This window comes from Podarcis tiliguerta (assembly GCF_965153285.1).
Source record: "Podarcis tiliguerta genome assembly, chromosome: 11".
NCBI classification, from domain to species: Eukaryota; Metazoa; Chordata; class Lepidosauria; order Squamata; family Lacertidae; genus Podarcis; species Podarcis tiliguerta.
The window spans coordinates 23,068,316-23,094,336 of NC_139544.1; the positions used below are offsets into that span (position 1 = coordinate 23,068,316).

General features: G+C 38.7%; 1 protein-coding gene across 1 annotated transcript in view; it reads left to right on the forward strand.

The window, feature by feature from the left end:
* Positions 1-26,021, forward strand: part of FBXL17 (F-box and leucine rich repeat protein 17) — a 145,237-nt gene that overhangs the window by 48,263 nt on the left and 70,953 nt on the right. The window contains exon 6 of the mRNA XM_083404002.1: positions 68-198. Coding sequence (XP_083260128.1) covers positions 68-198 — 131 coding nt within the window. The remainder of the gene's footprint in view (positions 1-67; positions 199-26,021) is intronic.

The following is a 26,021-nucleotide window of genomic DNA, read 5'->3' on the forward strand; positions in this document are numbered from 1 at the left end:
CTGCAATTAATTCTATAAATAGTTTATATATGAATTATAAAACTTACCATTGTATTTATCTTAATAGCTAAGAAACCTTTCCAGCTTGGATCTACGTCATATCACAGAACTGGATAATGAAACAGTGATGGAAATAGTAAAGAGATGCAAAAACCTTACCTCCCTCAATCTGTGTCTGAACTGGATTATAAATGACAGGTAACTTCATCATAGAAAAGCAAAGTCAAACCATTGTGTTAAATATGATTAATAATTGATAATTTTATGAAGCTGGGAAGAAATGAATCTTAAAAGTCAGCACAGTCTTTTTAGAATAATGTCGCTGTGTGCATTTTAACATTAGCTATCTTGAAGGAGAATCCATGCCTAAAAATAGATATGCCTATTAGTAAATCTGATTGTAGGTCTGAATTTTGAATGCAGACTTCCAGCTTTGAACTCCCTTGCTAAAAAGGTAGATGTATGTATATTGAGCCAGTTCACCCATGGCAGTTAGCCAAACCATGGCTGAGTGTGAGTGCACAAGCTTGTGGGCTCCTAGAGAGAGACTGTGATCATGTTGCACCTCCTCTAGTTCTCCTACTGCACTGCTGTGAGTAAGCCATTGTCATTGAAACATGGCCTCAGGGTTTCCAGATAAGCGAGGTTTGTTCCTGGTATGAAGCTTGTGGTTTGTTGGAAGGAAACAAACCACAACCTCAGATTCGGATGATTTTAAACCAGCCACACATGATATTTATGTAACAATCATTACTGTGTAACAAACCACCTCTAAGGATGCAATCCTAAAAAAGCGTACCAGGCAGTAGGTTTCCCTGAATATAGTGGAACTTGCTTCTAAGTTAACATACATGGGATTGTGCATGCGGGTGGCTGGGGAATTTGTGTTTTGAGTGGAAAGGCTGAAAGGAAACTGTGTTTAACCTGAGAAATTACTGGTGACTTTCAAAAAGCTAATACCAGTAATAGGAAGAGGAACTTGTGCTATCTTTGATCAACTAAAAGCAAACAAGAAATAGAGGTTTAAAGTGACATTAGATCTTAGGTTAGGAAAAATCTTTTAAATATGAAAATGGAGGAGCCTTGGAAGATTGGAAAATTTTCTCCTCTCTTGGATATTTCTCAAAAAGACGTTAGTCAATTGTGTGTTTTTTTTCTTATGGAAGGAATTTTGTCTCGATGGATTATTTACTCAAGTCTTTTTTCTACTCGATTCTGTGGTGCTGCTATAAAAAGGTGTTTATTATTAGATGTAAGTTATTAAATGGAAATGGTAGAATGTTCTCTGTTTCTAAAGGATAGCCTTGGCTATGATCTTGAAAACATGTTTTCATATCATTTTTTTAAAAACCCACACTAAATAAATTGGAAACCCATATAAGGGCTCCTATCAAAGCATAAGCTTTATACTCTACTAGTTGGAATTAAAATAATTTAGCCTGTTTGTTCCAGCTGTATTAATTAGCTGATTCAAAGATGCGTGCCAGAAAATAACATCACAAAACAAATACACCAGTGCAAATGTTTAGAATTGAGGTGCCAATCAGTGAACTCCCTGCTGCCCTCATGCCAGGTTTGTTTATGCAATATAAACTCGTTCAAATAGAAGAGTTTAAAAATAGTTTTAGAAAAGGCTTGGTTTCATAAGCTTCCCTGTTGTGGAGGAGCCAAGTGAAGATATGCATCTGCATTTACAGCAGCCTCACAGGTCATGGTGCATTGACAAGATGTATTCCACAAGCTATCTTATCACATATTTGGTTTCACGCTGTACCATATTTTAGAATAGCCCCAGGCAGCATGACCAATGGACAGGGACGATAGGAGTTGCAGTCCAAAACTTGAGAAGGGCACCAGGTTGGTGAACGCTGTTCTAAAGTTATGCTGTGGACTTCAATCTTAAACCTTTCTGTCCTCAAGAACTGAAATTCTTCCAGAAAACACAGTGTTAGTTTTTAGATACACTGCTTCCTGACAGAAGGTTGTTATTTTATGTGTGTGCAGGGGGAGCTGCATAACTATAATGCCATTCATTTATGCAGGGAACCCTGTGGAAACCAACTGTTCAGCTTTTGAGTAGAAAGGTGACTCAGAAATGGATTTTAATAATAGTAGCAGTAATGAAAAAGCACATTGAACTTACAGTGTTTCTGCACCTCCTAGCTATAATATTGTGAGACAACTCTCCCAGCCTCTGATTCATTGACAGGGTAGTGGCATTCATTATCTAGGGGTATTTGCGCCTGCTTTCACAGTGGAAGAGTTGAGCCTCCCTTTTGAAGTTTATCATGGCTTGTATTCCACTAACCTGTACTCGGAGTAGACTGATATCAATATATTAATGGACCCAAGCTAGTCATGGCCATTTATTTCAGTGGGTCTACTCTGAGCAAAAGTTGACTGAATGTTTGCTAAATCTTGGTAATTTTAGTAGTACATTCTGATGTAAATCTTACTTGGTCCCTGATTCTAGTAGTAGCTGTGTTGGTCCATGGCAACAGATACAGTGAAGAGTGTTATAGCACCTGTAAGATTAACAAATGTATTGCGTTATTCCAGAATTCATTTGTTGGCCTTCAAGGTACTGCAAGACTCTTCTTTGGTCACTTTTCTTTAAAATCAATTCCATATGTTATAGATTCCGTGGGAAATGTTTCCCCCTTCCCATGACACCTTGTTATACATCAAAGTGTCCAAGCCCATTTTTAAAAAATACTGTCTCTAAACTATCTTTTTTTAAAAACAACAACAACTAACCATCTCCTGTGACACAGTGGGTCAGTGCATCTGGCTGCTGACAAGAAAGTTGGTGGTCCGAGCTATGGGCTGGATTCCTGGATTGCAGGGAGTTGGACTACATGACCCTTAGGGTCCCTTCAAACTCTACAATTCTGTGATTCTATGATTCTAGTGGGTGGGTTTTTATTAAGGCTCAGATATGAAATATTTATTCAGTATGCAACATATTATAACATATATTGAAAAGTGGATAATGAAAATAAATTGAGGACGGTGTGATGGACTGAATTGTAAAATGTTGTTGATAGCCTGGTAACACAGATGCTTGATATAACTTGATGCACTTAATTTTAATAGCCTTTCTTGTAGCTAAGAATTTCCATCGTCCACTGTATTTTTATTTATTTTTGATATCTTTACTGGAGTGTAAAACATAGAAGGAAAAATGTGGGAATGAAATATGCGAAGGAAAAAACGGAGATGTAAAGGAACAAAGTTCTTTTGGTCCTTTCCTCAATTGGGCTCCAAATATGAAATCAAACTTCTCTCAGTTAAAGTTTCTGTTAAACAAGAAAATTACTACTTTAACATAGAAGTAACAAGAGCATAGGCAACAGTAGTCAGGTTGTCCATGTCCAGGTATGGGAGCAGCTGGGCCGTCAGCCTCAGCTGATGGAAGGCAGTCCATGCTACTGAGGCCAGAATAAATCCACAACTACCCCCAAGCCACAACCTCTTCCTTCAGAGGGAATGTAACCCTTCCAGAGTTGGGCTCATCCCACTCATCTGGTCTAGGAAAGCACCCACTTAGGAAAGCCTAAGTCTTGCCTGGATTTAGCTTCAGGCTATTGGCTTTTGTCCAGTACGCTACAGAGCAAGACTTCAGTCCAGCACATTGACTGCACACCTGCAGAGCATAGAAGTAGAACATGTGTATCATCAGTCTGTTGCTGACCACACACTCCAAAACTCCAAAATTAATGCTAGATTATGTCATCTTTGAATTCTTGTACAAAACTGAATCTGATTTTTTGACATTGTATTAAACCATTGCCTTGCTATTTCTACATTACAGCCACCCATAAAATATCCTATGCATTTTTGTACCACATCATTATTTCGCCTTGTGCAATTTGCATTGAATTTCTTATTTTCAATAGCTGCCGACCTTTACTGGGCTCAGACTTGTGGCTCACATGCTTGTGTTTTGCTGCTGTGACTCTAAGCAGTTCTCTTTAATAAAAGAGCCATTGATGATACTTCATGTTTTATTAAAAGCTGTTTTGTTTTAAAACATCTGTGACTTCAAGGCAAGTGTGTGGTAGTGAAAATTAATTTATTTTTACCTAGAGCTAAAGCATGTTCATGCAAGATAGCTTTGAATTATTTTTAATGGGCGAAGAAAACTACTTTTTCATCAGGATGAGCAAACATGTTTCACAGATGTTGAGTAATAAAAAGCATCCTTAATGTAGTTTATTTTTAAATGGCTTATTAGGGCAGTCTAAACTATGCTGAATGTCTCAGCAGGTGTTTAAACTCTTCTAAATATGCATAGAGCATATGCACCATTTTGGTAAATAAAATTGCAAAAACAATTTGCTGCTTCACATCTGGAGATAATGCAAAGTGGTTGTAAATTTCGTAGGGAACCTTTATTGGAAAAGTAATCTCAAATGTTTACAAATATTGTTCTCTTGTTTTAGTTAGTCATTTTTGATACATTTATCTCTAGAAGTCATGATATTTAGTCAATGTAGGGAGAGATTTGCTAATCTGGCAGAACATAACTGTTTCTTGTGCATTCTAAACTTGTTTCAGTTTTGTTTCATATTATTTTGCCAACATGCAAGAGAATACTTAGGGACGCGGGTGGCGCTGTGGGTTAAACCACTGAGCCTAGGACTTGCCAATCAGAAGGTCGGCGGTTTGAATCCCTGTGACGGGGTGAGTTCCCGTTGCTCGGTCCCAGCTCCTGCCAACCTAGCAGTTCGAAAGCACGTCAAAGTGCAAGTAGATAAATAGGTACCGCTCTGGCGGGAAGGTAAACGGCGTTTCCGTGCGCTGCTGTGGTTCGCCAGAAGCGGCTTAGTCATGCTGGCCACATGACCTGGAAGCTGTCTGCGGACAAATGCCTGCTCCCTCGGCCAATAAAGTGAGATGAGCGCCGCAACCCCAGAATCAGCTACGACTGGACCTAATGGTCAGGGGTCCCTTTACCTTTACCTTTACGTGGCAGATTCCAGAGTATAGTCTTAAGGCATATGGTTTGGTACCCTTGCTGAAGCTAAGCAGATCTGGATCTCATCAATAATACAAATTCAGTCAGAGAAGAAGTCATTCCACACCAACACTCCCAAACTAAGGGAAGATTAAATTAAAATTAACTATGAAGTTTTACCCTGTTTCCTCACCCCTGCTGTAGTGTGTGTGGCCTGCCTCTTTAAGAGAGGTGCCTGATTGAAACTCTTTCCCACTTTCTGGGCATGGTCCCTTCCATAGCTGAGAGGGAACCAGTAGGTATTTTGATCTTGCTTGTTTAGCAAGCACTAGCTGCTGTGCTGAGTTATTAATCTGTTGTTCATGAATTTATACAAGTATTGAAGTTATCCTGACTCCTGTTGCCTCCTTGTATTAGAACAGACCTGTTGCTGGGTTTCCTAACATAGTGAGTTTCCTTCCCAAACCCATAAGGATACACAGACTATGCTGAATTCTTCCTGTGCTTGCCCAGTATATCCCCATGGGTTTGAGCCTGAAACAGGGTAAAACTTCACAGTTAATTTTAATTGAATCTTTCCCATGGTTATCTGGGAGTGTTTGTGTGGATTGACTTCTTCTTTGACTAAATTTGTATTATTGACTAATAGCTTCCTCTGTGAGATCTTTTTTACCAAAGAGTTTTGCAAACAGTTTTGATGGAATATTTTATTTATTTTATTTTTTACAATCAAGCGGTATATAAATCTAATAAAATAAAACAAATAACGAATGTAGGATCAGTGCAAACTGTTGTGTTGAATTTGATGTTCTTTTGCTAAAAATTCTCTCCACACTTATTATTATTGTTTATTAGATTTATATACTGCCCTTCATCCCAAGATCTCTGGGTGGTTCACAAAATAAAAATATAAGGTAAAAGCACAAATAAATACTTAAAACAAAAACAGCAAAACAATAACATCCCCTGCCACAAACACATTTAAAAAGCTGTAGAATATTAATCAGCTTCTGCTTCCATTTTAGGATTACATTTATTAGCTGTTGTCCATAATGCCATGAATAGGATACACTGGGTCAGGTTTGAGATATCTGTTTCTGGATTGGTTGAAAAGGAAGAATAGAGATGATTATCATATGCTCTGTCTTGGCAGATTTTAAAGAAGCATTTTGCTCATATGGTGAAGAGCAAGAGTCCAGAAATTAACTACGATTGGAACTGGATATTTCAGCGGGGGGGGGGGGAGACTTGGTCAATTCTGTGGTCTGCCTTTTGTCCTGGTTGTTATGGCAAAGGAGTGCACAGCTGTTCTCAGCTTGAGTCCTTAGTTTTTGAGGCTTCTGATGAGATCTGTTTGAACTTGGACCGGCAGACACAACTACATTTATTACAAACACTTGTATTGACAGTCTCTTGGCACAAATCTTTTCATCAAAGTCTGCCTGATGCATTGAGCTCCCAAATGTTGATATCTATCATACTTGCTTTGACATTGGCCTTCGGAGTGGTCAGCGATTTGAAGAATTAATTTATTAGAATTATAGCAAAGAGAGCGAGACACTTAAGCTTCTCACAAAACAATCACAGGTTAATTGTTTGGGTCTCGGGAGACGGCACTGTCCTCATCCTCTGACTAATAAAATGTTGGAACTAATAATATATGCAAATATAAGTGTATGCGTATGATATGGAAGAGACTGAACTGTTCAGTTTTTTCAGTTACCTTTGGTAACAGTCCAAATAGATACAGAACTTTGATCGGGGGAGGTCAGTGGGAAGGGATTCTGTTGCACATCTTGCCTCCTGTCAGGCATGTCTCTGTGCTTACCAAGAAGGGAGGAAGCTGACGGGAGGAAATTGGTGTTGTGTGGGTCCTCATCACCCCCGCTTTCCCTCCCAATAAGTACAGTGTACAGTGGCAACCCTCCCTTCTGGGTACCCATGAGATGCAGAAGATCAAAGTTACTTTCTAAGTACATGCTTGGATTTAGGGCAAGGGGCATCGACCCCAAAACTAGGGGGCGGAGGGCAGGAATGGGACCTTGAACATGGCAGATCTGAAAGAAACCTCCCTCCTGGTTGTTGTTGTTTTAATCAGATGACACCTTTATGCAGCTAAAAGGAGTCTTTCTCCCAAAAACAGATTGATGTCAAGCTAAGACATGGGTAGGCAAACTAAGGCCCGGGAGCTGGAGCCAGGCCAATCGCCTTCTAAATCTGGCCTGCGGACGGTCCGGGAATCAGCGTGTTTTTACATGAGTAGAATGTGTCCTTTTTTAAAAAAATGTATCTTTGGGTTATTTGTGGGGCATAGGAATTCGTTCATCCCCCCCCCCTCAATATAGTCCTGCCCTCCACAAGGTCTGAGGGACAGTGGACCAGCCCCATGCTGAAGAAGTTTGCTGACCCCTGATTTAAGAGGATGTGCCCTATAAATATACCTCTGGTTTTACCACACGAAAATACTATACTGTATATAAAAAAGCTTTCCCAGGAGGAAGCTTGGAAACAAGGTAGCAAGGTTGGCTGTTGGTGAGAATGTATTTTGTAGTCCTTTTCCTCATTTAAGTGTGTTTGCAACCTGTAATGACAAGGGTTTCAGAGTCGATATCAGCTAGTCATTGCAAGTCTCCAAAATGCCTAAACATTTTACAAACTCCCAGTTGCCTAGACCAGGAAAGAATAAGCCACACATCACCCCAAAAAGCTTGATTAGAAACATGATGGTGCTGAACAGGATTGCCCACCCAACCCCTTTTTACAACTGTGCTGGTGAAAGCCTCCTTTCCCCCTTTTTCTTTTGGCCAAACTTGAAAATTGTGGAAGACAGCTACTTTCACTACTTTCACTAACTGCTAGAATGTGTGGTACACAAGGTGAAAATGTGAGAAAAGTGATTAATTCTGACAATATTCATGTAGGATTTTTGAGATGGTAAACACCTCCTGTGAATTAGTTGTTTAGTTCAGAGGATTTAGCATCAGCCTTCACCGCTTTATGGATTGTGGCATAAATATTTTTGGAAGATAGCTATGTAGATGTTAAATTAAAGGAGAAATTACTTGGGCTTAGATTGGTGGTAATAAAAAAATGGCAGATTTGACTTGGGTGTCATCCAATTATATACATACTAATTCAGGAGTAAATCTTATTGAATGAGATGGCACTTCTGAGAAACCTGTGTCAGATCAGGATGTCTGTTCTGTATATGACACTCTGCACAGAAATTAAGAAAGGACAGCAGTTGGTTGGCATGACACAGCATTATAAATCCAAGTCTTCGGTGCAAAATTAAAACCGAAATGGCTTTCTATATATCATTCTTCTGTATACCAAATATTTATGATCTTACAACGTAAAGTAGTATGAAACAGTATAAAGTGCCTTACAAAGGCGTTGATAACAAGATCTAATCTCTTGTAATTATTTTATAGTTTGAAACTACTTCCTATAATTAACTGCACAGCTACCCTGGCCATTCAGTTCAAAAACGAAAGGAAAAAAGTGATGGCTGTCGTGATGATTTACTGCACTGACTATATTGTTTAAGGTCTGTCAGTATTTTCATTATAAACAACATTTCTGAAGGGTGCATAACTCATCTTTTAAATTTGCCTTGGGCTCTCTCTTGGCACATGAGTTTTCAGCTGAAATGTAAATTATTTTGTAATTTGTGTATATGTGTGCACATGTGAAATGTGCTTCTCCATAAAAATGAAGGATTAGTATTGGTTGGAAGCTGACAAAGTCTGGGAAGAAGCTGCGCAAAGTACCACATAACAGGAGTCCTGAATCACTTTGGTACTGATTTACATTACATCTGTGATACCAGTTTTGGGACTCTTCCAGATAGCACATGCTAAGTCTGCATCTGCCGAATTTAGTTATGTGTTTATATGGCAGCTACGCACTTGGAATGCTCATACGTTCAGAATTCATGGCAGGTTTAGATTGGGATGGGGAATAGTGCAAGCAAGAAATGAACTGAGTGTATATATTTATTGTGAACTAGGACATATAGTAAGTAAAATATTTTGAAGCAGAACACAGTAGTCAATGTAATATCAGTTTCAGTTTCCAACGTGGACTTGGTATTGATACCAAGGGTTGAAGCTGATGTACACAGACTATGGATAAAATCAATGTCTGTGTAAATCTACTGTCACATGTCTCCACTTTCAGATACAGTGGAACCTCGGGTTGAGTACCATCCTCCTTACGAACGCTTTGGGTTACAAGCTCCGCTAACCTGGAAGAGAACTTTACCCTGGGATGCAAGCGGAAGTCGCATGCTGGTGGCACTGCGGCAGCAGGAGGCCCCGTTAGCAAAAGCTCGCCTCAGGTTTAAAACAGTTACAGGTTAAGAATGGACTTCCGGAACGAATTGAGTTCGTACACTGAAGCCCCTTGACCCTTTGTAACATTAGCATGGCAGCAAAAGTGGTCCAGGTGGACTTGCTACTGGGATGGTGATGTTACATACAGAGCACATGATACGTGCATTTGAACATGATGAACCATGTCTGGAATGTTTAGGCATAACTGCTGCATCATGCCACTTTCGGCCCTTAGAATCAATGCCCCATTACATTACAGACTGAAAAGGCTCACATAACATTTCTTTTATTTATGTTTTATTTAGCAGAATTTGTATGCCACCTAATACCTCTAAGGGGTTTACAAAAAGAAAAATACCTTTTAAAATTACCAAGTAGAAATTAGAGGTTGGTATTCAACTAGATTTTATTCAGAGTTGACCTATTGAAATTTATGCTTCGAACTTAGTTGTGTTCATTAACATCAGTGAGTCTACACTGAATAAAGTTGAATACAGTCCATTGTTAAAAAGAAGGTAACCTATAGAATATATATAAATAAAATCAGCAGTCGCACAGTATAAATTAGAAAGTAAAATTATGTATTAAAATACATATCTGGGTAGTCTTGCCTAAACAAAAATGTTTACAGCAAAGGTTCTTGCCCATGTCAGTGGTGCTTCCATGTTAAAATATTGATTCCTTATCTACTGTCATCTGATTAAAAGGGTCAGTCACTTGTCTATACTGAGAATTTAGCTCCTAAATATCCTAAATTATGCATGGTGAATATATAACAAAATAATACCCCACCCATCTACCCATATTGATTTGCCAATAACTAGGTTTTTTATGTCTATTTGGTTTCTGACAAAATGAAATTCAAATACATTAAACATGATTGGTTCAAAGTTGCTATCCATTTAGTATATGCTGATGGTGAAATGTAATAGAATTTATTTAATATTGGTTGTATTGTTCCACCATTGTTTTCCATATAGTCCTAATGCTTCCGGCCATCCTTTCTTCTTCTTTTTAAACATGGAATTAATTGGGTGAAAAATCATGTATTGGCAAGTGGAGAAGCAGAGCTCGATTGTTCAAGATTTAATAAAGCATGCAAAGACTTCTTTGAAATTTGGCAAACCCTCTACATGTGCCTTGGGCAAAACATTTGGCAGCTCTACCTGCTATATCTACTTTGTCCCGTCCCCCCATCCTTTAAATCCCTTTTATGTATTTCTTCTCTGAAACTACTACTTCTCCCTCACACTTCCTTTATTCTCTCATCCATCCCATAGCAACTGTTTACCACAAGGAGACCTAGCTAGCACATTGGCAAATATGTGTGCATATAAAAGATGTACAGGTGGTATTACTTGTTGCTTTTCTTCTTTAAAACAAATTGGTTTGTTAGAGTGGACTTTTGTACATTGTACTTACAGGTGTTGGTGTTGCTTGGGAACACCAATATTATTGTTAGGTGCTTTTTTTGTAGGGTATCAGAAATCAAATATGTGAAAGCTATGAAACATCTAATAATAATAATAATAATAATAATAATAATAATAATTTTTATTTATATCCCGCCCTCCCCAGCCGAAGCCAGGCTCAGGGCGGCTAACAACAATAAAACAGTACAAAAGTACAGCACAAACAACACTCTAAAATCATTCATTATAAAATTAATTAATTCAAGCCACTGGCAACCATTGGGCCAGAGCTCTGCGAAGATTGCCGAGGGAGGGAGTCAGGCTGTGCCCTGGCCAAAGGCCTGGTGGAACAGTTCTGTCTGCAGCAGGGGACAGCCTTGGGGTTAAAGAAATATTGGAGTCGATGGAATGGCAATGTAATCTTCCATCTTAAAAGTCTTCTGTAGTCGCAAGTGCTGTGCAAAATAAATAAACAACTTTTTATCTTCCCTTTTCTACAGAAATATAAATTGATACACTACTTAGCCAGCCTGGGCAACATATATTAAGAACCAATCCCATTATAAATGCAAATTACTTTTGCCCCAAAATATAGAGTTATAGTAATCATGTGACCAAGGCTATGTGACCTTGTATGCCAAACAGTCCTGTAGCACAAGTGAGATTGAAACCACCATTCCACCTACACTAGAGCAAGTCTTGCTTTTCTTTGCCAACAGTTTTATGTGGCTTTTCTAAATTCTGATCCGATAGCTAGACAGAATGTTTGTCAACTTCAGGCTTCTGATTTCAAGTATTATTTTTTTCTTTTAAAGACATTAGATAGAGAATAGAGAAATGGCAAGTTACACTGAAAACGAGAGCTGAATAATATTGTATAAACTCACCCTTACACTAGATAATAGGGCCTAAATTTAGTTCCAGTGACTTGCATATGAAAGTATGCAAACTCATGCCGATGGAATGAATTCCACCTAAGGGTTCCCCCAGGCCATCAAAGGCAAAAGTGTGTTTACAAATAGCTGTTTTTATGCTGTATTCCAGAGGCAATGGCAGATGAAAGGCAGGAGCAAGTGACCAACCAATTTAGCATCCTTCCTCAGATCATAGGTGCACATGATAGCCATTGGAAGTGACTAAGAAATGTAAACTGAAAAGGATTCTCTCTTGGGTTATTGCCAGGCAGGGTGGAACCAAGGGGGAATATACACTGTTGTATTCATAGGGAAGAGATCCTGATGGAGACCGGTGGTTGGGGCTTCATTTTGGTACAGGGATATTTTACTCAAGTCTGTATAATAGTGATTTCTTTTATTACACCAAGTCAGTTATAGCCCATGATACAAGGAAGCTGCTAGGCTTGATCACATGGTTAGTACAGCTCCATATTTTGGGACAATGAACATTTTCAAAGTTCTTTTTAAAAAGCAACAAGGGATTAAGACAGAAGAAGAATGGGAAACTATACTATATGGTGATACCATCCCTTTAAGACAAGCTATGGCATTTCAGCAGAGGGCCTCCTTGTAGATGAGGAGGCAGTGTTTTGGTGAGGTGTGCACCCCAAGTGATTATTTGCTTAGGTCTGCACCAGAGCTCTGCCCCCAGGATCCCATACTGAGTTTTGATTAGCTCCTGGGTCTCGCAGGTTTCCTCCAGCTGTTGGCATCGCTATGTGGGACAGTGATTGCCCCGCTAGGCACATGCAGAGGTTGGGATGCCAGCAGCTCATCTCTCTACCACCATCCCAGTCCACAAAGGCTGTTCCAGATGAATGGGACTTATCACAATGGTGGGGAATAAGCATTAGGAGCCAGCCCAGTATACCTGAAGGAGCGTCTCCACCCCCATCGTTCTGCCCGGACACTGAGATCCAGTGCCAAGGGGCTTCTGATGGTTCCCTCACTGCGAGAAGCAAAGTTACAGGGAACCAGGCAGAGGCCCTTCTCGGTAGTGGCGCCCATCCTGTGGAACGCCCTCCCATCAGGTGTCAAAGAGATAAACAACTACCTGACATTTAGAAGACATCTGAAGGCAGCCCTGTTTAGGGAAGTTTTTAATGATTGATGTTTTAATGTATTTTTAATCTCTGTTGGAAGCCGCCCAGAGTAGCTGGGGAAACCCAGCTAGATGGGCGGGGTGCAAATTATTATTATTATTATTATTATTATTATTATTATTTTATTAGGCTTGACAGTCTTTAACTTGTTCCTGCATTTTCTGATAGCACAATTCTAGACACTATCAGCCATTAGCAGCAGGATAAAGAGGTAGATGTCGTGGTAAATATGGTGATAAGTGTTTGAGTACTCATAACATTTGGAGTTTTTCATTATAGTATGCAATACAATAAAATGTATATAGGGTTGGTGGGTGCGCTCACACACACACATACCATTTTCTCTGGAAATTAAATTTTGTTCCCTGGACTGAACTGCAGTTAAAAGCTTGAAACTGGTAATCCCTTCCGCTCTTTTGGTTTAATATATGTGTGAAACAGTAGAGGTGGTAGTTTCTCTAATTGCTCTACTATCATTACAATTATAAAGAAAAGGTCAATCTAATCGTCACCAATTAAATTGGGGGAAAGCTGCATTGTGGCCCCGAAGAGTCATTATGTCAATTTTATGTTGTGCATCAGCGTATAACACATTTTCGAGGATATATAAATCTAATCTTCTTGGGTATTAGTTCAGACTTGCTCCATTACAGACGGTTGGTGCTGTAGTAGAGAGATAACCCTAAGCAACATCTATTAATTGCACCGTCTTTCATTGTGTGTCTCTTCTCAGGATTCATGTACTGTAAAACCTGGCAGCTATAATGAGTAGAAATGGATGTGCCAGATGGCTGTTTGACCCTCCTATTGTTATGTGTTTCACGGTGTGAAAAAAGATGTTCTGCAGTCTTGACTCTCTCTTTTTCTTTGTCTCTTTAAGACTGCTTTAATACTGGCTGACTTGAATAGTAGCAGTAGTGCTTAATGTGTGTGTGAACCTATTAGATGCTGCTGTTCGGGTAGAAATACAAGTTGTGCTACTAAATTTGTTCTCCATTCCATTGTCAGATGTGATAAAAATAATACTTTGTGTTGTTCCTAAAGAAAATGCATTAGAATCATATATCCCTATGTGGGACTTCATTTAATATAAAGATTAACCATTAAAAAAAAAATCACCTGTTCAAGACCACCAGAATGTTTCTCATGTTGTAGGGTCAGAAATGCTCATGACAGATTTACCCAGATTCTGTTCAACCCAGGGGTATGTTTATGTGGCTAACTGAGCAGTGGGGCTGCTGTTCTCTGATTGTCCTATCCTCAACACACATTCATCTAAGATCACCTGCACTCTGGTTACTTATTTCCCTGGTTTAAGGAAAGGTTGACTGGAGGGGAGCCCATTAGTAGAGAATTTAAGCACACTGAATTATGGCTTGCATAACTCATTGAACTAGTGGGTGTGGGGATTAAAGAAAAACCAAACCTCACATTTAAGTACAGAACAGCCTTGGGGTACTTATGCAAGATTTCACACAAAAAATGGATGAAATATTAAGAATGCATTTCATTTTGTTGACTCCAACTTGTAATCTCTTAAAAAATGAGGTTATTCATATCTAACTGCCAATTTCTTTTTATAAGTCATTAGAGGCGTATTAAACAATATGTTTAAAAAACCACGATCAGTTTAATGGTCCATTAATGTCCTTAAGGCTTTTATAATAATTACACAGATACGTTATGAACCTGAATTTGAGGTTAATCAGTGCCTAAAGCATACATTTATGAGTCTTATAATTAAGGTTGCTTTAGGTCAATCTTTTGAGAAATATTTGTTACATTACTTTCACATATGTGTTGCCCATCACTTACCTTTTAATTCTTTATTATATCAGTTATCTTCTCAAATAGCATCATGAGATATATGCACAACTTTCAGAACCTTGGTCCTGTATCAGACCAGTTGCAACATCTATTTTTAAAAAATGGGAGGTAATGTGAATTTATGAGCATTTGTTTCTACTTTTAATTTTGGTTTTATTTGAAAAACACCAAAATGACTGAAAAAAACAAAAGAAAAACATTCATTAAATGTTCTTTTAGTTTTTTTTATATTTCTAAACTTGCAATTACTTTCCAAAAGACTGCAATTAGTGTTATTTATGTAAACTGTGTAGATAAAAGTAATTAGCTAATTGTAAAAAAAGAAAAAAAAGTTCATAGTTATAATAGCCTGCTATTTGTGGATTTAATCTCTGGAGGGTTGAAAGACTGTGGATTGAGCTGACTTTTTTTTAAAAAAAGAAAACATAAAATGGAGCATCTGTAAGTTTTAGACACAAATTATTTCACAGTTTCACCTTATCATTCTGGGCATGGCTACAGATTTAGCTCATTAAATTCCTTTTAAATTCACCTGCTGCTGGGAGTTGCAAGTGGGGAAAATCTCCAAACAGTCTTTGAAAAATTACTGTTTGCAAAAAGATTACAAGGGAAGCAAAAATGGTGTGCAAAGTAATTATAACTAGTATGTGGCTTTTTACAGTTTGAGTGCCGATTATAGAAATGATAAGACTTGCATGAGAGATATAATTTGGGTGTTTTATTCCAATCAATACATACAAACATTTAAAGACAGTTAACATGATAATTTACCGCCTCTCTTTCTTCACAGTGCACAATGCATACTTTTAGATATGGGTACACAACAGGCCACCTGAATTTTCACTGCAGGCCTCTGCAGTCTATATAAGATGTGATTGCCCATGTTAATAATTATGCAGTGTGATTACAGTCAGATTATTCTAACCTAGAATTGAAAGAAATGATCAAACTGGATGTCGTGAATTATTCCAAATGTTTGAGAGAATGTGCTTCGAATGTACCTGAAAAAACATAAAATAATTGGAGATCAACTTTGCTGCTGCTGCTGTTTTGTTTTGTTTACCTTTTTGGCTATGAATGAATTTGAAGTGGAGTGGTATTTGGCAATGTTAGGCTAGGGGACTTTCACAAAGGGTTATGCTTCAAGCAATTTTGGTATGTTCAAATCATATTACCTACCACATATGTGGTTGAGAAATGTTCCTTCCTTGGGGCTATGCTAGTGGTGACTTTTACATTCTCCTGTTGAGTAAAACACAGTCTGTTTACTTAAACTACCTTAATCTGACTCTTAAATGAATTAGCTCCCCTACAAACACCTCTTGGTGGGGATACAAACAGTTCTGGGAGTGCCTGGGAATACTCAAAAAGTGGCAGCAAAAAGTGGTCTTGTCTTATAATGGAATACCAACAGCACCAGCAGAATTGTCATCAATAGCTATAATTTATGGAAAAAGCCAGTCAGAAATTTCAGTTCTTGCTTTGCATAGAATCCATAGAGCTAGATTATTGGTGTGGGCATAAGATCCTGCCAGCCATGAGAGAACTGAGGTCTCTGTTCATAAAGTATTCCAGGTCTTTTGTCATAAGTAGGATTTGGTTCAGGAAACAGACTATTGGATTAGGTTAGGATTCCCGTGCAGTGGGTTTGTAGGTGGGTTTGTGCAGGTTACGCACAGACATGTAAAACATATCTTACACACACATGCACACACATATATTTATGTTGTCTGGCACCCAAATAATTTTACATCAGACCTGGCTGTTTTCTTACAAAGATTTTCAGGAAGAATGTATCATGTTACAAAACTTTTATGTTTGGTGATTTTAATGCAGAGCCTATGAAGACACACGTAGCTTTTGATTGTAGGTTTTCTCACCTCCATCCATTCTGTGAAGCTGTCGTTGGGTGTAGGAGTTATTTTTCTATCCCAAAATTTGAAACTTTGTATCAATGAACAATAATGCCAAGCCTGACATTTCATATAGAGTTGTGTTAACTGTGCATGCTTGTTGGAATATTGAGCTCTTAATTTATTCTACGCCGGCACCTGAAACACTTAATGCATTCTGTGTAGGTCCGCAGGAAATTATTTTTCACTTGTTTAATGAAACATGGGAACATGCTGCATGTGAAATGCTATATATGCCTGATGTCACATAGGTGGGTGGTTTTGCCATAAAATACTAGCCAGCACTGGAAAGAAGTCACATTGATCAGCAGGGGGAGCTCTCAACAGTGAAATAGCGTTGATGAACTGCAAATCTCTATGGGTGAATGTAAAATACAGCACATTGGAAAAGTTGTCTAGTTCACAAAGACCACTTTTACTATTAGATTCAGGGTTTCAGAAGCATTGACAATGAGGGCGGTATTGATATTTCATCACCAGTATTAAAATTAATATGATACTAAAACTTGTTAGGACAAGCAGAAGTTGCATCACCTACTGGTTTTCTAGTTATTAATAGAAAGAGTATTTAATTTTATACAGCAGAGAAGAAACAAAATTATGAAGATGCAAAAGGTACTGTGAGAAAGAGCACAGTACTATGTATGTGGCTTATTAATGTCTGTTGCAGAAATGAAGTCCTTTTAACAGCAGTAGTTGTCAATAGACAATCCTGATCAGTACTTGATTATCAGTGACAATCCTAACCTTGTCTACTCAGAAGTAAGTCCTATTGAATTAATTGGGGCCTGCGTGGGTGGCACTGTGGGTTAAACTACAGAGCCTAAGACTTGCCGATCAAAAGGTTGGCGGTTCGAATCCCCGCGACAGGGTGAGCTCCTGTTGCTCCGTCCCTGCTCCTGCCAACCTAGCAGTTTGAAAGCACATCAAAGTGCAAGTAGATAAATAGGTACTGCTCTGGCGGGAAGGTAAATGGTGTTTCCGTGCGCTGCTCTGGTTCACCAGAAGCGGCTTAGTTATGCTGGCCACATGACCTGGAAAAACTCTGCGGACAAACGCCGGCTCCCTCGGCCACTAAAGCGAGATGAGCACCGCAACCCCAGAGTCAGTCATGGCTGGACCTAACAGTCAGGGGTACCTTTACCTTTATGTTACTTCCAGGTAAGTGGAGTTAGGATATGGCCTGTATCGGTGTTATATAACAACATATAGTACCTTTCATTTGATACAGGTATTAGTACATCATCCAAAAGTATCAGACAGCCACCAAGGTCCGTTTTAAGGTTATGCACATCCTTTTTTTGGTGCAGTTGCTTTCTACAGTAGAGAGCACATGATTTAATTATCCTCTAAATTAATATTCATTAGACGGTAGAGCATCTGTGTGTGCTACTTTTGAAATCTTCCCGTAGATGCATGGCATCAGATCTGCATAGTTGCTTGGTGTTCCCCCAAATCACTTAGATTTGTGATAAATAAGATTGGGGCTGCAAACATACCCCACCCACATACAGAGAATAGAGCTGACATTTGATCATAACAATTAAGTACATCAGGCATCACCAGCCTGCAGCCCTCCAGATGTTTTGGCCTACAACTCCCATGATCCCTAGCTAACAGGACCAGTGGTCAGGGATGATGGGAATTGTAGTCCAAAACATCTGGAGGGCCAAAGGTTGGGGATGCCTGAAGTACATGCTCCTCCGCCTCCCCTTTTCTGTGCCATTCACACCACAATACACTAAACTTGGAACATTGTGCTTTCCCCCTTGACATCTATGTAGACTCTGTATATAGCCCACACATAATCAGTTTCTGGGATTGTTGGGAGGGAGGCCAGAAAGCAGTAAAAGGGAAATGTAATACTAACTACTTGCAACTGAGTGATAGGGTGAACTACCCAGGCAAATTAAGGTGGTCAGTTGATGTGACCACAGCTGCACAATCAGTGTACTATCTAGAAAAGGTCACCATAAAGGTTTAACTACTGTTAGGCTCAAGCACGTATTTTTGTGACTTCCTTCCTTGGCATAATAAAGCTTGATTTGCAAAAGCTCTCTGCTTTCATAGCTTCAGATGACTCGAATATAAACTGTTGTTTGATCATATTAACCTATATTTTTAAATCCTCATGAAATTAAAGTCAAAACATCTCAAATAAAGACCCTTGAAAACTAAAGGTTTTTTTTCTCAGAAGCAACAAATTTCTGCTTGAAGGTTCTTTCCCAATTCTTTTTTTCCTTGCTAAAAATAGTTTCCTTTGAAGGGATTTTTAAAAACTAAAATCTTGTCAGACTTGTGTTGTTAAATATAAGTCATATGCTGTTATCTTCTGTTATCTGAAAAAGAGCATTTATTACTGTATGCCCATTATGTTTATGTTTTATTTTACTTTGAAACTAGGTTTGGGCACAACTGGTGATCATATATCACTAGAATCTATTATTAACCTTTTATCTCTCAGTTATGAGAAAATGTTCTTCTATCCATGAGTTTTAATGACCATTAGTTTGTGCCCTAATATTGTTAACCATATACATGCTTTCCTTTTCTTTCAGCCTGGTTTTAAATGGATTACTTTGAGTTTTGGTTGTAACTTAGATATCAAAATAAAATAATTAAACACATTTCCTTTTCTCTGGTGCTGTCTCCAGAACTTCTGCACATTTATAACCATTATAACCATTTATGATTCGTGCATTAAAAATATTCTAGGGCCTGCTGTTTAGAAGACTTCCTCCTTGGTCTTCTGGTCTTCTACAAATACAGGTGTGTGTAGAGGAACACTCCTGTGTATATAACTGTTTTTGTATTACAGCTGAATGCATGGTGAGAATACATTTCATAGCATCAGTCAACACTATCCCTCTGCTTGCCTTTATGCAGCCATGCTAAGCATAATTTCATGGCAATCTAAAGTTCTCTGCTGCTACCAGTGTAGCACCCAGTGACGCAGCTCCACCATCACACCCAACCAAGGCAGCCCAAATGCAGTGCAATTGCTACTTAGTGATCCAGTGACCAGGCATTGGGTCTATTTCACCCTACTTTTCCTCTGCCTGCACAAAAGTGGAACCTGTCAGTTGCCAGCCTGTTTGTGTGTAGCAATTTTTATGTTCATTAATTAAGATTGTTCGTTTCCCTTTTAAAATAAATATTTTAAATACCTATTTAATTTGCTATGAATTCTAATGGACAGTTTTGTCATGATAGAAATATTTAAGGGGGGAAAACCCTGTAAGGAGGGAATGTATGATGAAGGGAATGGATGATTATGCTTCTTTAAAAAAAATTGGAAAGAACAGTTTCATTTCCTATATCTCGCCCACCCACTCTAATGCAACGTTTAGCTTTTAACAAGTGCTGGCCTAGTATAATCATTGCATGGATGAGATTAGAACAACTTCCACTTGATTGAAAAGCACAGAGCTGGGACAGTTTCCTGAACCAACCAGGCCTGTGGGGGATGGATATTTACAGTATTTAATAGCAAACCAACTTCTGAAGCTGTTAGCTAGTTTTCTGTGCTGTCAGCAAACAGAATATTGTTTTCCGTTCTTTGTGTTTTAAATGCTGTTCAGGGAGCTGTGTAAGTTATAATTGATGCTTAGGAAGAGACTCAGAATTTTATACTCTTATAAATTGGCACATCCACATCAATGAGATTGGGAAAGCTATTTTCCCATGAGTATGGTAAAAAATACCATCAAACTATTTACATTTACAAAAAAAAAATCATATTTCAGTTTGTCACAGAACTAGCTTGTTGGTCCAATTACAGTAGTTGTAAAGAAATTAGAATAAGGAAAAGCTTTCCCATACTGTTAACAAATAGTACAAAGAAACCATATGTGTGGTACATTATTTGTGAATGAGCAACTTCTATCTTGGAATGTTAACCTTCATAGGAGGCAAGACTTGTATATAAATGTCTTTACAGTTGCTACATCTTGTAAATAGAGTGGATAACATTAGACAAGTCACTACTGTATCTGCATTTCCAAAGATCCCTTCCTTCACCCACACAATGTTATTTGCACACAAAATTAGCATTCAAGCAACACAATCTTCATACATCCAAGTACTCTGAGAACTGTGTTCAGATGTATAATGAGGATGCTTCTTTAGTGGCTTCCTAGGTCTGAAGACAAACCCCAGGCTGCAATCCATAAGCTTCCACCCCTGGACAGGCACTGCACCTTAAATGCTTGCAGAGGGAAGATAATAGAATTATAGAGTTGGAAGGGACCACTAGGGTCATCTAGCCCGACCCCCTGCAATGCTGGAATCTTTTGCTCGATGTGGGGCTTGAACTTATGACCCTGAGATTAAAAGTCTCATGCTCTACTGACTGAGCCAAAGAAATGAGTAATACAAACATAGTCTGGAGCTAGGTGTTGGGCCCTTTGCTCAAGTCAGCATTCCCCTTTCCCCCTCACTATCTGTATTTGCAATGTACTACATAAGATCCTAGGTATCACAAATTGTGGTGATGTTATCCTTGGAATATGGCAGGGCAGAAATTAATCGGACGAGCTATTGAGTTTGTAGGCCCAACCTCTTCCAGTGCTATCCTAGTAGCAGAATAGTGTTTGATGGAGCTAGCAGACACTGGCTGCTCCCTTTTAGGTGAAAAGTTAATGCCATTGTAAAATGTGATTTGGTTATATTTTGACTCCCAACAGAGAGAGCACCCTAATGCTGCCAGAACTTATTTTATTTTTTAGGAAAAAAGTGTGTTTCTATAGATCTGATCTGGATAAAATCGAATACCAGCCCACAGGTCAAGGGTTTCCCATGCTAGGCATAAACCATGGTTTCCTTTTGAGAAACTGCCTAAGCTGGGTGCTGAGGATACTACTTTCCAATCATTTCATTCGTACCTTGAAGACCAATTCCAGAACATGGTGCTGTGGGATTTCTGGTTGATTCCTTAGCTGTTATGGCTTGAGATACTGCATGATTTTATTTTATCTCCAGTGCTTCTAGATGTATTCACGAAACAAGACAAACGTCATTCGTAGAGATGGTGTGAGGTGGTTTGCCCACCCCAGTAAAAGCCTTTTTAGAAGATCTGGTTGTAGACTGGGATGGGGGAATGTTTGTTGATCTCCTGCGGCTCAGAGCATCTCTTAAAAGGTTACATCATGTATAATACAGCTTTGTTTCAGTTATCCATAATCTGGTAACCTCCCATTTGCTATACACTAATGTGTTTTGCTTGGGAGAACCTTTGAAACAATCAAGAAATTTCTCTTAAGTTCAGAATAAAGGTACAAGGCTGTTATTTTTGACTGAACCCATCATGCCAGTGTTTCATCTTCACCAGCTTCCAGATCCTTTTAGGGCCCCATTCAAGGTGCTGCATTTGACCTTTAAGGCCCTTCTTGACATGAGTTCCTGAGGGGTCACTTTGCTCAATTCATTTATATCTTCTTTGGAGGCCTGTCTCTAAGTGCCACCCCTTCTAGACTTTCAGTTCTAGAACTCTGGCTGCGAAATTCCCTCTCAAGAAGGCTTGCCTGGTGCCTATTTTGGTGTCTTCAGCACCAGGAAAAAACTTTTCTGTTTTCCCAGGTCTTTTAACCCGATTTAGCCTTAAACTGTTTTTTTTTTTTAGTATTATTTCTGCAACCGTTTTTAGACTATAGTTATTTTTTTATATATAAAAAATTAATATTTTAGTTTTTTTGTTTCTTGTTGTGAGCCACCCTGAGAACTTTGCTATAGGGCTGCTTATAAATACTGTAGCTAAAAAAAACAAACACAAAGTAGGTGAGGTGTGTTTTCCAAATATTGCCCGTATTTCCTATTGTCTTTCTGCTCTATACATCTTCCTCCCCTTTCATCCTCCAGTGATGCTTCACTCGGGAGACGAGAGCTCATATTTTTATGTTCCTCTGAAAATCTACAAGTTCCTTCAGGCAGAGTGCTTATTCAGAGCTCTTTGTTGGAAGTTTCAGTCAACTTCATACAAAGCAGCCCTCTGAATGTGTGCAGCAGCTCCTCTACTGTCAAACGCATAGCTGCTAGAGCACATCCAGATTGTGGACATTATCATTGTGTGCATTTCTTTTCATGTGAAGTAAACTTCATTTGCTTGAACCAGTGGACAAAGTAAAGATTCAGTCGTAATTAATTGATCGCAAGAATCAGTTTGTGTTTAAAGAGCTTTAACATGCGGATGAGATTTAAGAGTAAAGTAAAAGGTAAAGGCCCCTTGGACAGTTAAGTCCAGTCAAAGGCGACTATGGGGTGTGGCACTCATCTCACTTTTAGGCCAGGGGAGCTGGCGCTTGTCCACAGACAGCTTTCCAGGTCATGTGGCCAGTATTGCAATGGCAGCACCCTGGCACCTACTCGATTTCTCTCCCCAAAAGAGGAAATGGAAGACTCAGCTTAGAGACATATTAAAAATATATATGAAGCCATGAAAGCAGGCATTCTTCCCCCTGCATTCCATGCTTTGACTGTAATACGCCACTCATGGTTTTTAAGCAAAAAAGAAAGAAAGTGCCAAACATTATCAGTTAAACCTCTGATCATGTGCAGCTTCTCCTTTTAAACTCACTAAACTTGTTGATTTTTCCCACTGGTTTAGGCCAGTCACCAGCTCTCTGCCTAGCCAACTTACAGGGTTGTTGTGAGAACAAAAGAGGGGAGGCACTTGAACCAGCTTTAGCTCCTAGGAGAAAAGGCAGAATATAAATGTAATATATCATTCATAGACAAAAAGAGGTGGTGAAGAGAACAATAAACACCAACACAAAGCCAGAAAAGCAAGCATGCCTGCGAAATAAACAGGTGGATATGCACAGTCCTCCTTTCTGATTGTGGGGAATCTGAATTACAATCAGAATTTTGGACAATATGAATGAAACCCTTTCTTAGAATTATTATTTTGGTTAAAGGATTGGAGCTGTAATTTTGAAGTTATTATTATGTTGCTTTATACTTAAATCAATAATCATCAATTGATTGAGTGCTATATCCAGGTCACACGAGACTCAACGTCTTCTTCCAAATAATGGATAGTATAAGTTAGTTAAACTTCAGTCATATTATAATCAATGGGACATAAGTCATGATTACATTTTCATTTTGGTACCTTTAAGGTATTCTGGGTGCAGTTTGTTAAAATAATTAATAATCATAATAACTTTTCTAAAATTCTTCTAACTACCTGTTTCTGATTCCCCTTACTAATAATGTTTTTGTTTTTTTAATGCACTGTGATGGTATGTAATATGTTTTTAACATTATTTTTCACATCACATTTGCTCTTCTTTTAATATGATTATTAAGAAAGTGGTTGATTTTTCTGTTACGTATTAGTGTAGATTGGTATGAAGAAAATATTTGGCTTAAGTAAGTACGGACTTTTGAATCCAAGCTTTAAGGAGGTTTTTTTCCTCCTAATATTTAGTGATAACAACATCTCAAGAACAGAGGTAACTCAATTTAGTTGAAAAGCTGTGCTCTTTAAATGAGTGGAATTAGCTGGAAATAGTACTACATTAACACACCCTGCCAGCGGCTGAAATCTGCACACAAAACACTTTTTCATGTTTTCCTTGAACTCCTTTGATTGAGCCTAACATTCAGCTTATGCTGAATGAGCTCTGTGTCAACCTTGGCAGGAACTGAAGAATATTGATATCTGTTGTAATGAATAGTGGAAGAGCAAAAGGCTTAAGTGAGCTGGCACAAGTACTGTCTCAGTATGATGAGCTAAACACAGGCATTGTTCAGTGAGCAGCCTCTGTGTCATTTTGGAAATTAAATCTTGGCTGGCTAACATTAGGTCTGTGTACACACATTGAATTTCTTTGTCTGTTTGCTGTGGTATCCATTCATAATTAAACATTTCAAGCAAAGTTCTGAAGAGATCCTTGAATGCCTCCTCCGCCTTTAAATATGCCTCCGAAGCAAGCATTTGATGCAAGGATGACATAGCCCCTCTCCCTTTTATTTGGTAACATTCCTCGGTTCACATCAAAAGGCCCAAGAACAAATTCTTATGCTAGATATAGTTACAACTGAAAAGTAGCGAGGCAATTTATGGCTATTTGCAGTTAGCATCAAGGCTGTGAAAAGGATTTTTGCAATAGTATTCATGTTTTGTGACACATCTGTCTCCAATGCCTCCTCGGTTTTCAGTGGTGCTTCTGCTTATTTCAGAATAAATCAGAAGTCAATCTGTTGTTTGGACGGAGTGCCCTTGAAAACCGAAGCTTTCCCTTGAAACAAAAAGCAAAACAGAGTAAATTAATGGCGATGGCTAGTGAATCACCGCTGCAAAACCAGACTGAAAATATTAGTCGAGCCTTTGGTGTGCACTCCGTTTTGCACAATCGCTTATTGCGGCTTAACAATTCCAGAACTTTGTTCTCTTGTTCTGCGTGTTGGAAGGGTATCTTAGGAGAGTTTAGAGCCAGTCAGCAGCCCTTGGGAAGATGACAGGCTTGCTTCACCTCTCCTTCATTCTGAAATAAAAGTTCATTTAAACAAAAGCAGGGTTGTCTCTTGCAGGCAAAAGGGTCTAATAATCCCATGAAGAAACAAAGTGGCCAGTGAAGGACCACTAGATAAGTATGAGATCTGAAGAAATAATGTGGAAGCTACACATATAACAGTGCCTGAAACCCTGTCCAGGAGATTGGACAGAATAACATCTTCACAGGACCTGTATAATCCCTGTTTTGCATAAATAGGGGTTGTAGTACCCTGAGGTAACCTCTGAATATTGTATGAATGGGTTCTTCAAAGACAAAATGCTTTTTTTGTGTGTGTTTAAATAAACCCAATGCCTAGTCGCTTGCGTTGCTTTGGCTTTGGTTGCCACTTCTATGGACTGCTTTATCTTCCTTCAACCCCCTTTATCCTCTCACCTGTTGGAAGGCAAGTCTGTGGCAGTGTGGAGTCTGTGAAAGCACAGTAAATATGTTATTTACTCAGAATTAATGTATCATCAGCATCTCAGCTGTATTTTTATTTTTCCTAAAAGCTAGAGCCTCCTATTAGGCAAAAGGAAACTAGCTGGTGCTACTAAGGGACTTAGTGTTCCAGTTAGCGCTAGAGAGAGAACTAAATAACTGAGGAGTTTTATATTTTCCTTTGGTGCAATTTGAGGGGGTTTTGTGGGTTTGGGGCAGCAAACCAGTCCAACCTGATTTAAGTAACACCTTCCCATTTCCTTTGAAGACTGTAACAATCTACTAACAATGTCTGGTAACATCCTTCGCCCCACCCCTGATCTTCTCTTTTCATGCTTAAACATCTAGTGTGATGAAGAGTTTTGATGAACTCAAAAGCTGTCTCGCTTCTTTGTGACCATTTACTTAGACCAGGGATATATTAGAAACTTGGTTTTGAGCTTAATTTACTAATAGTGATTGCTATTTAAATAAATTAAAATAATTGAAATATATGTTCATCTTTCCATTTTTTACAATCCTGAATTGTTGACATCTAACAGAAATGCATTGCCTGCAGCTTTGTTCCACCTGGGGC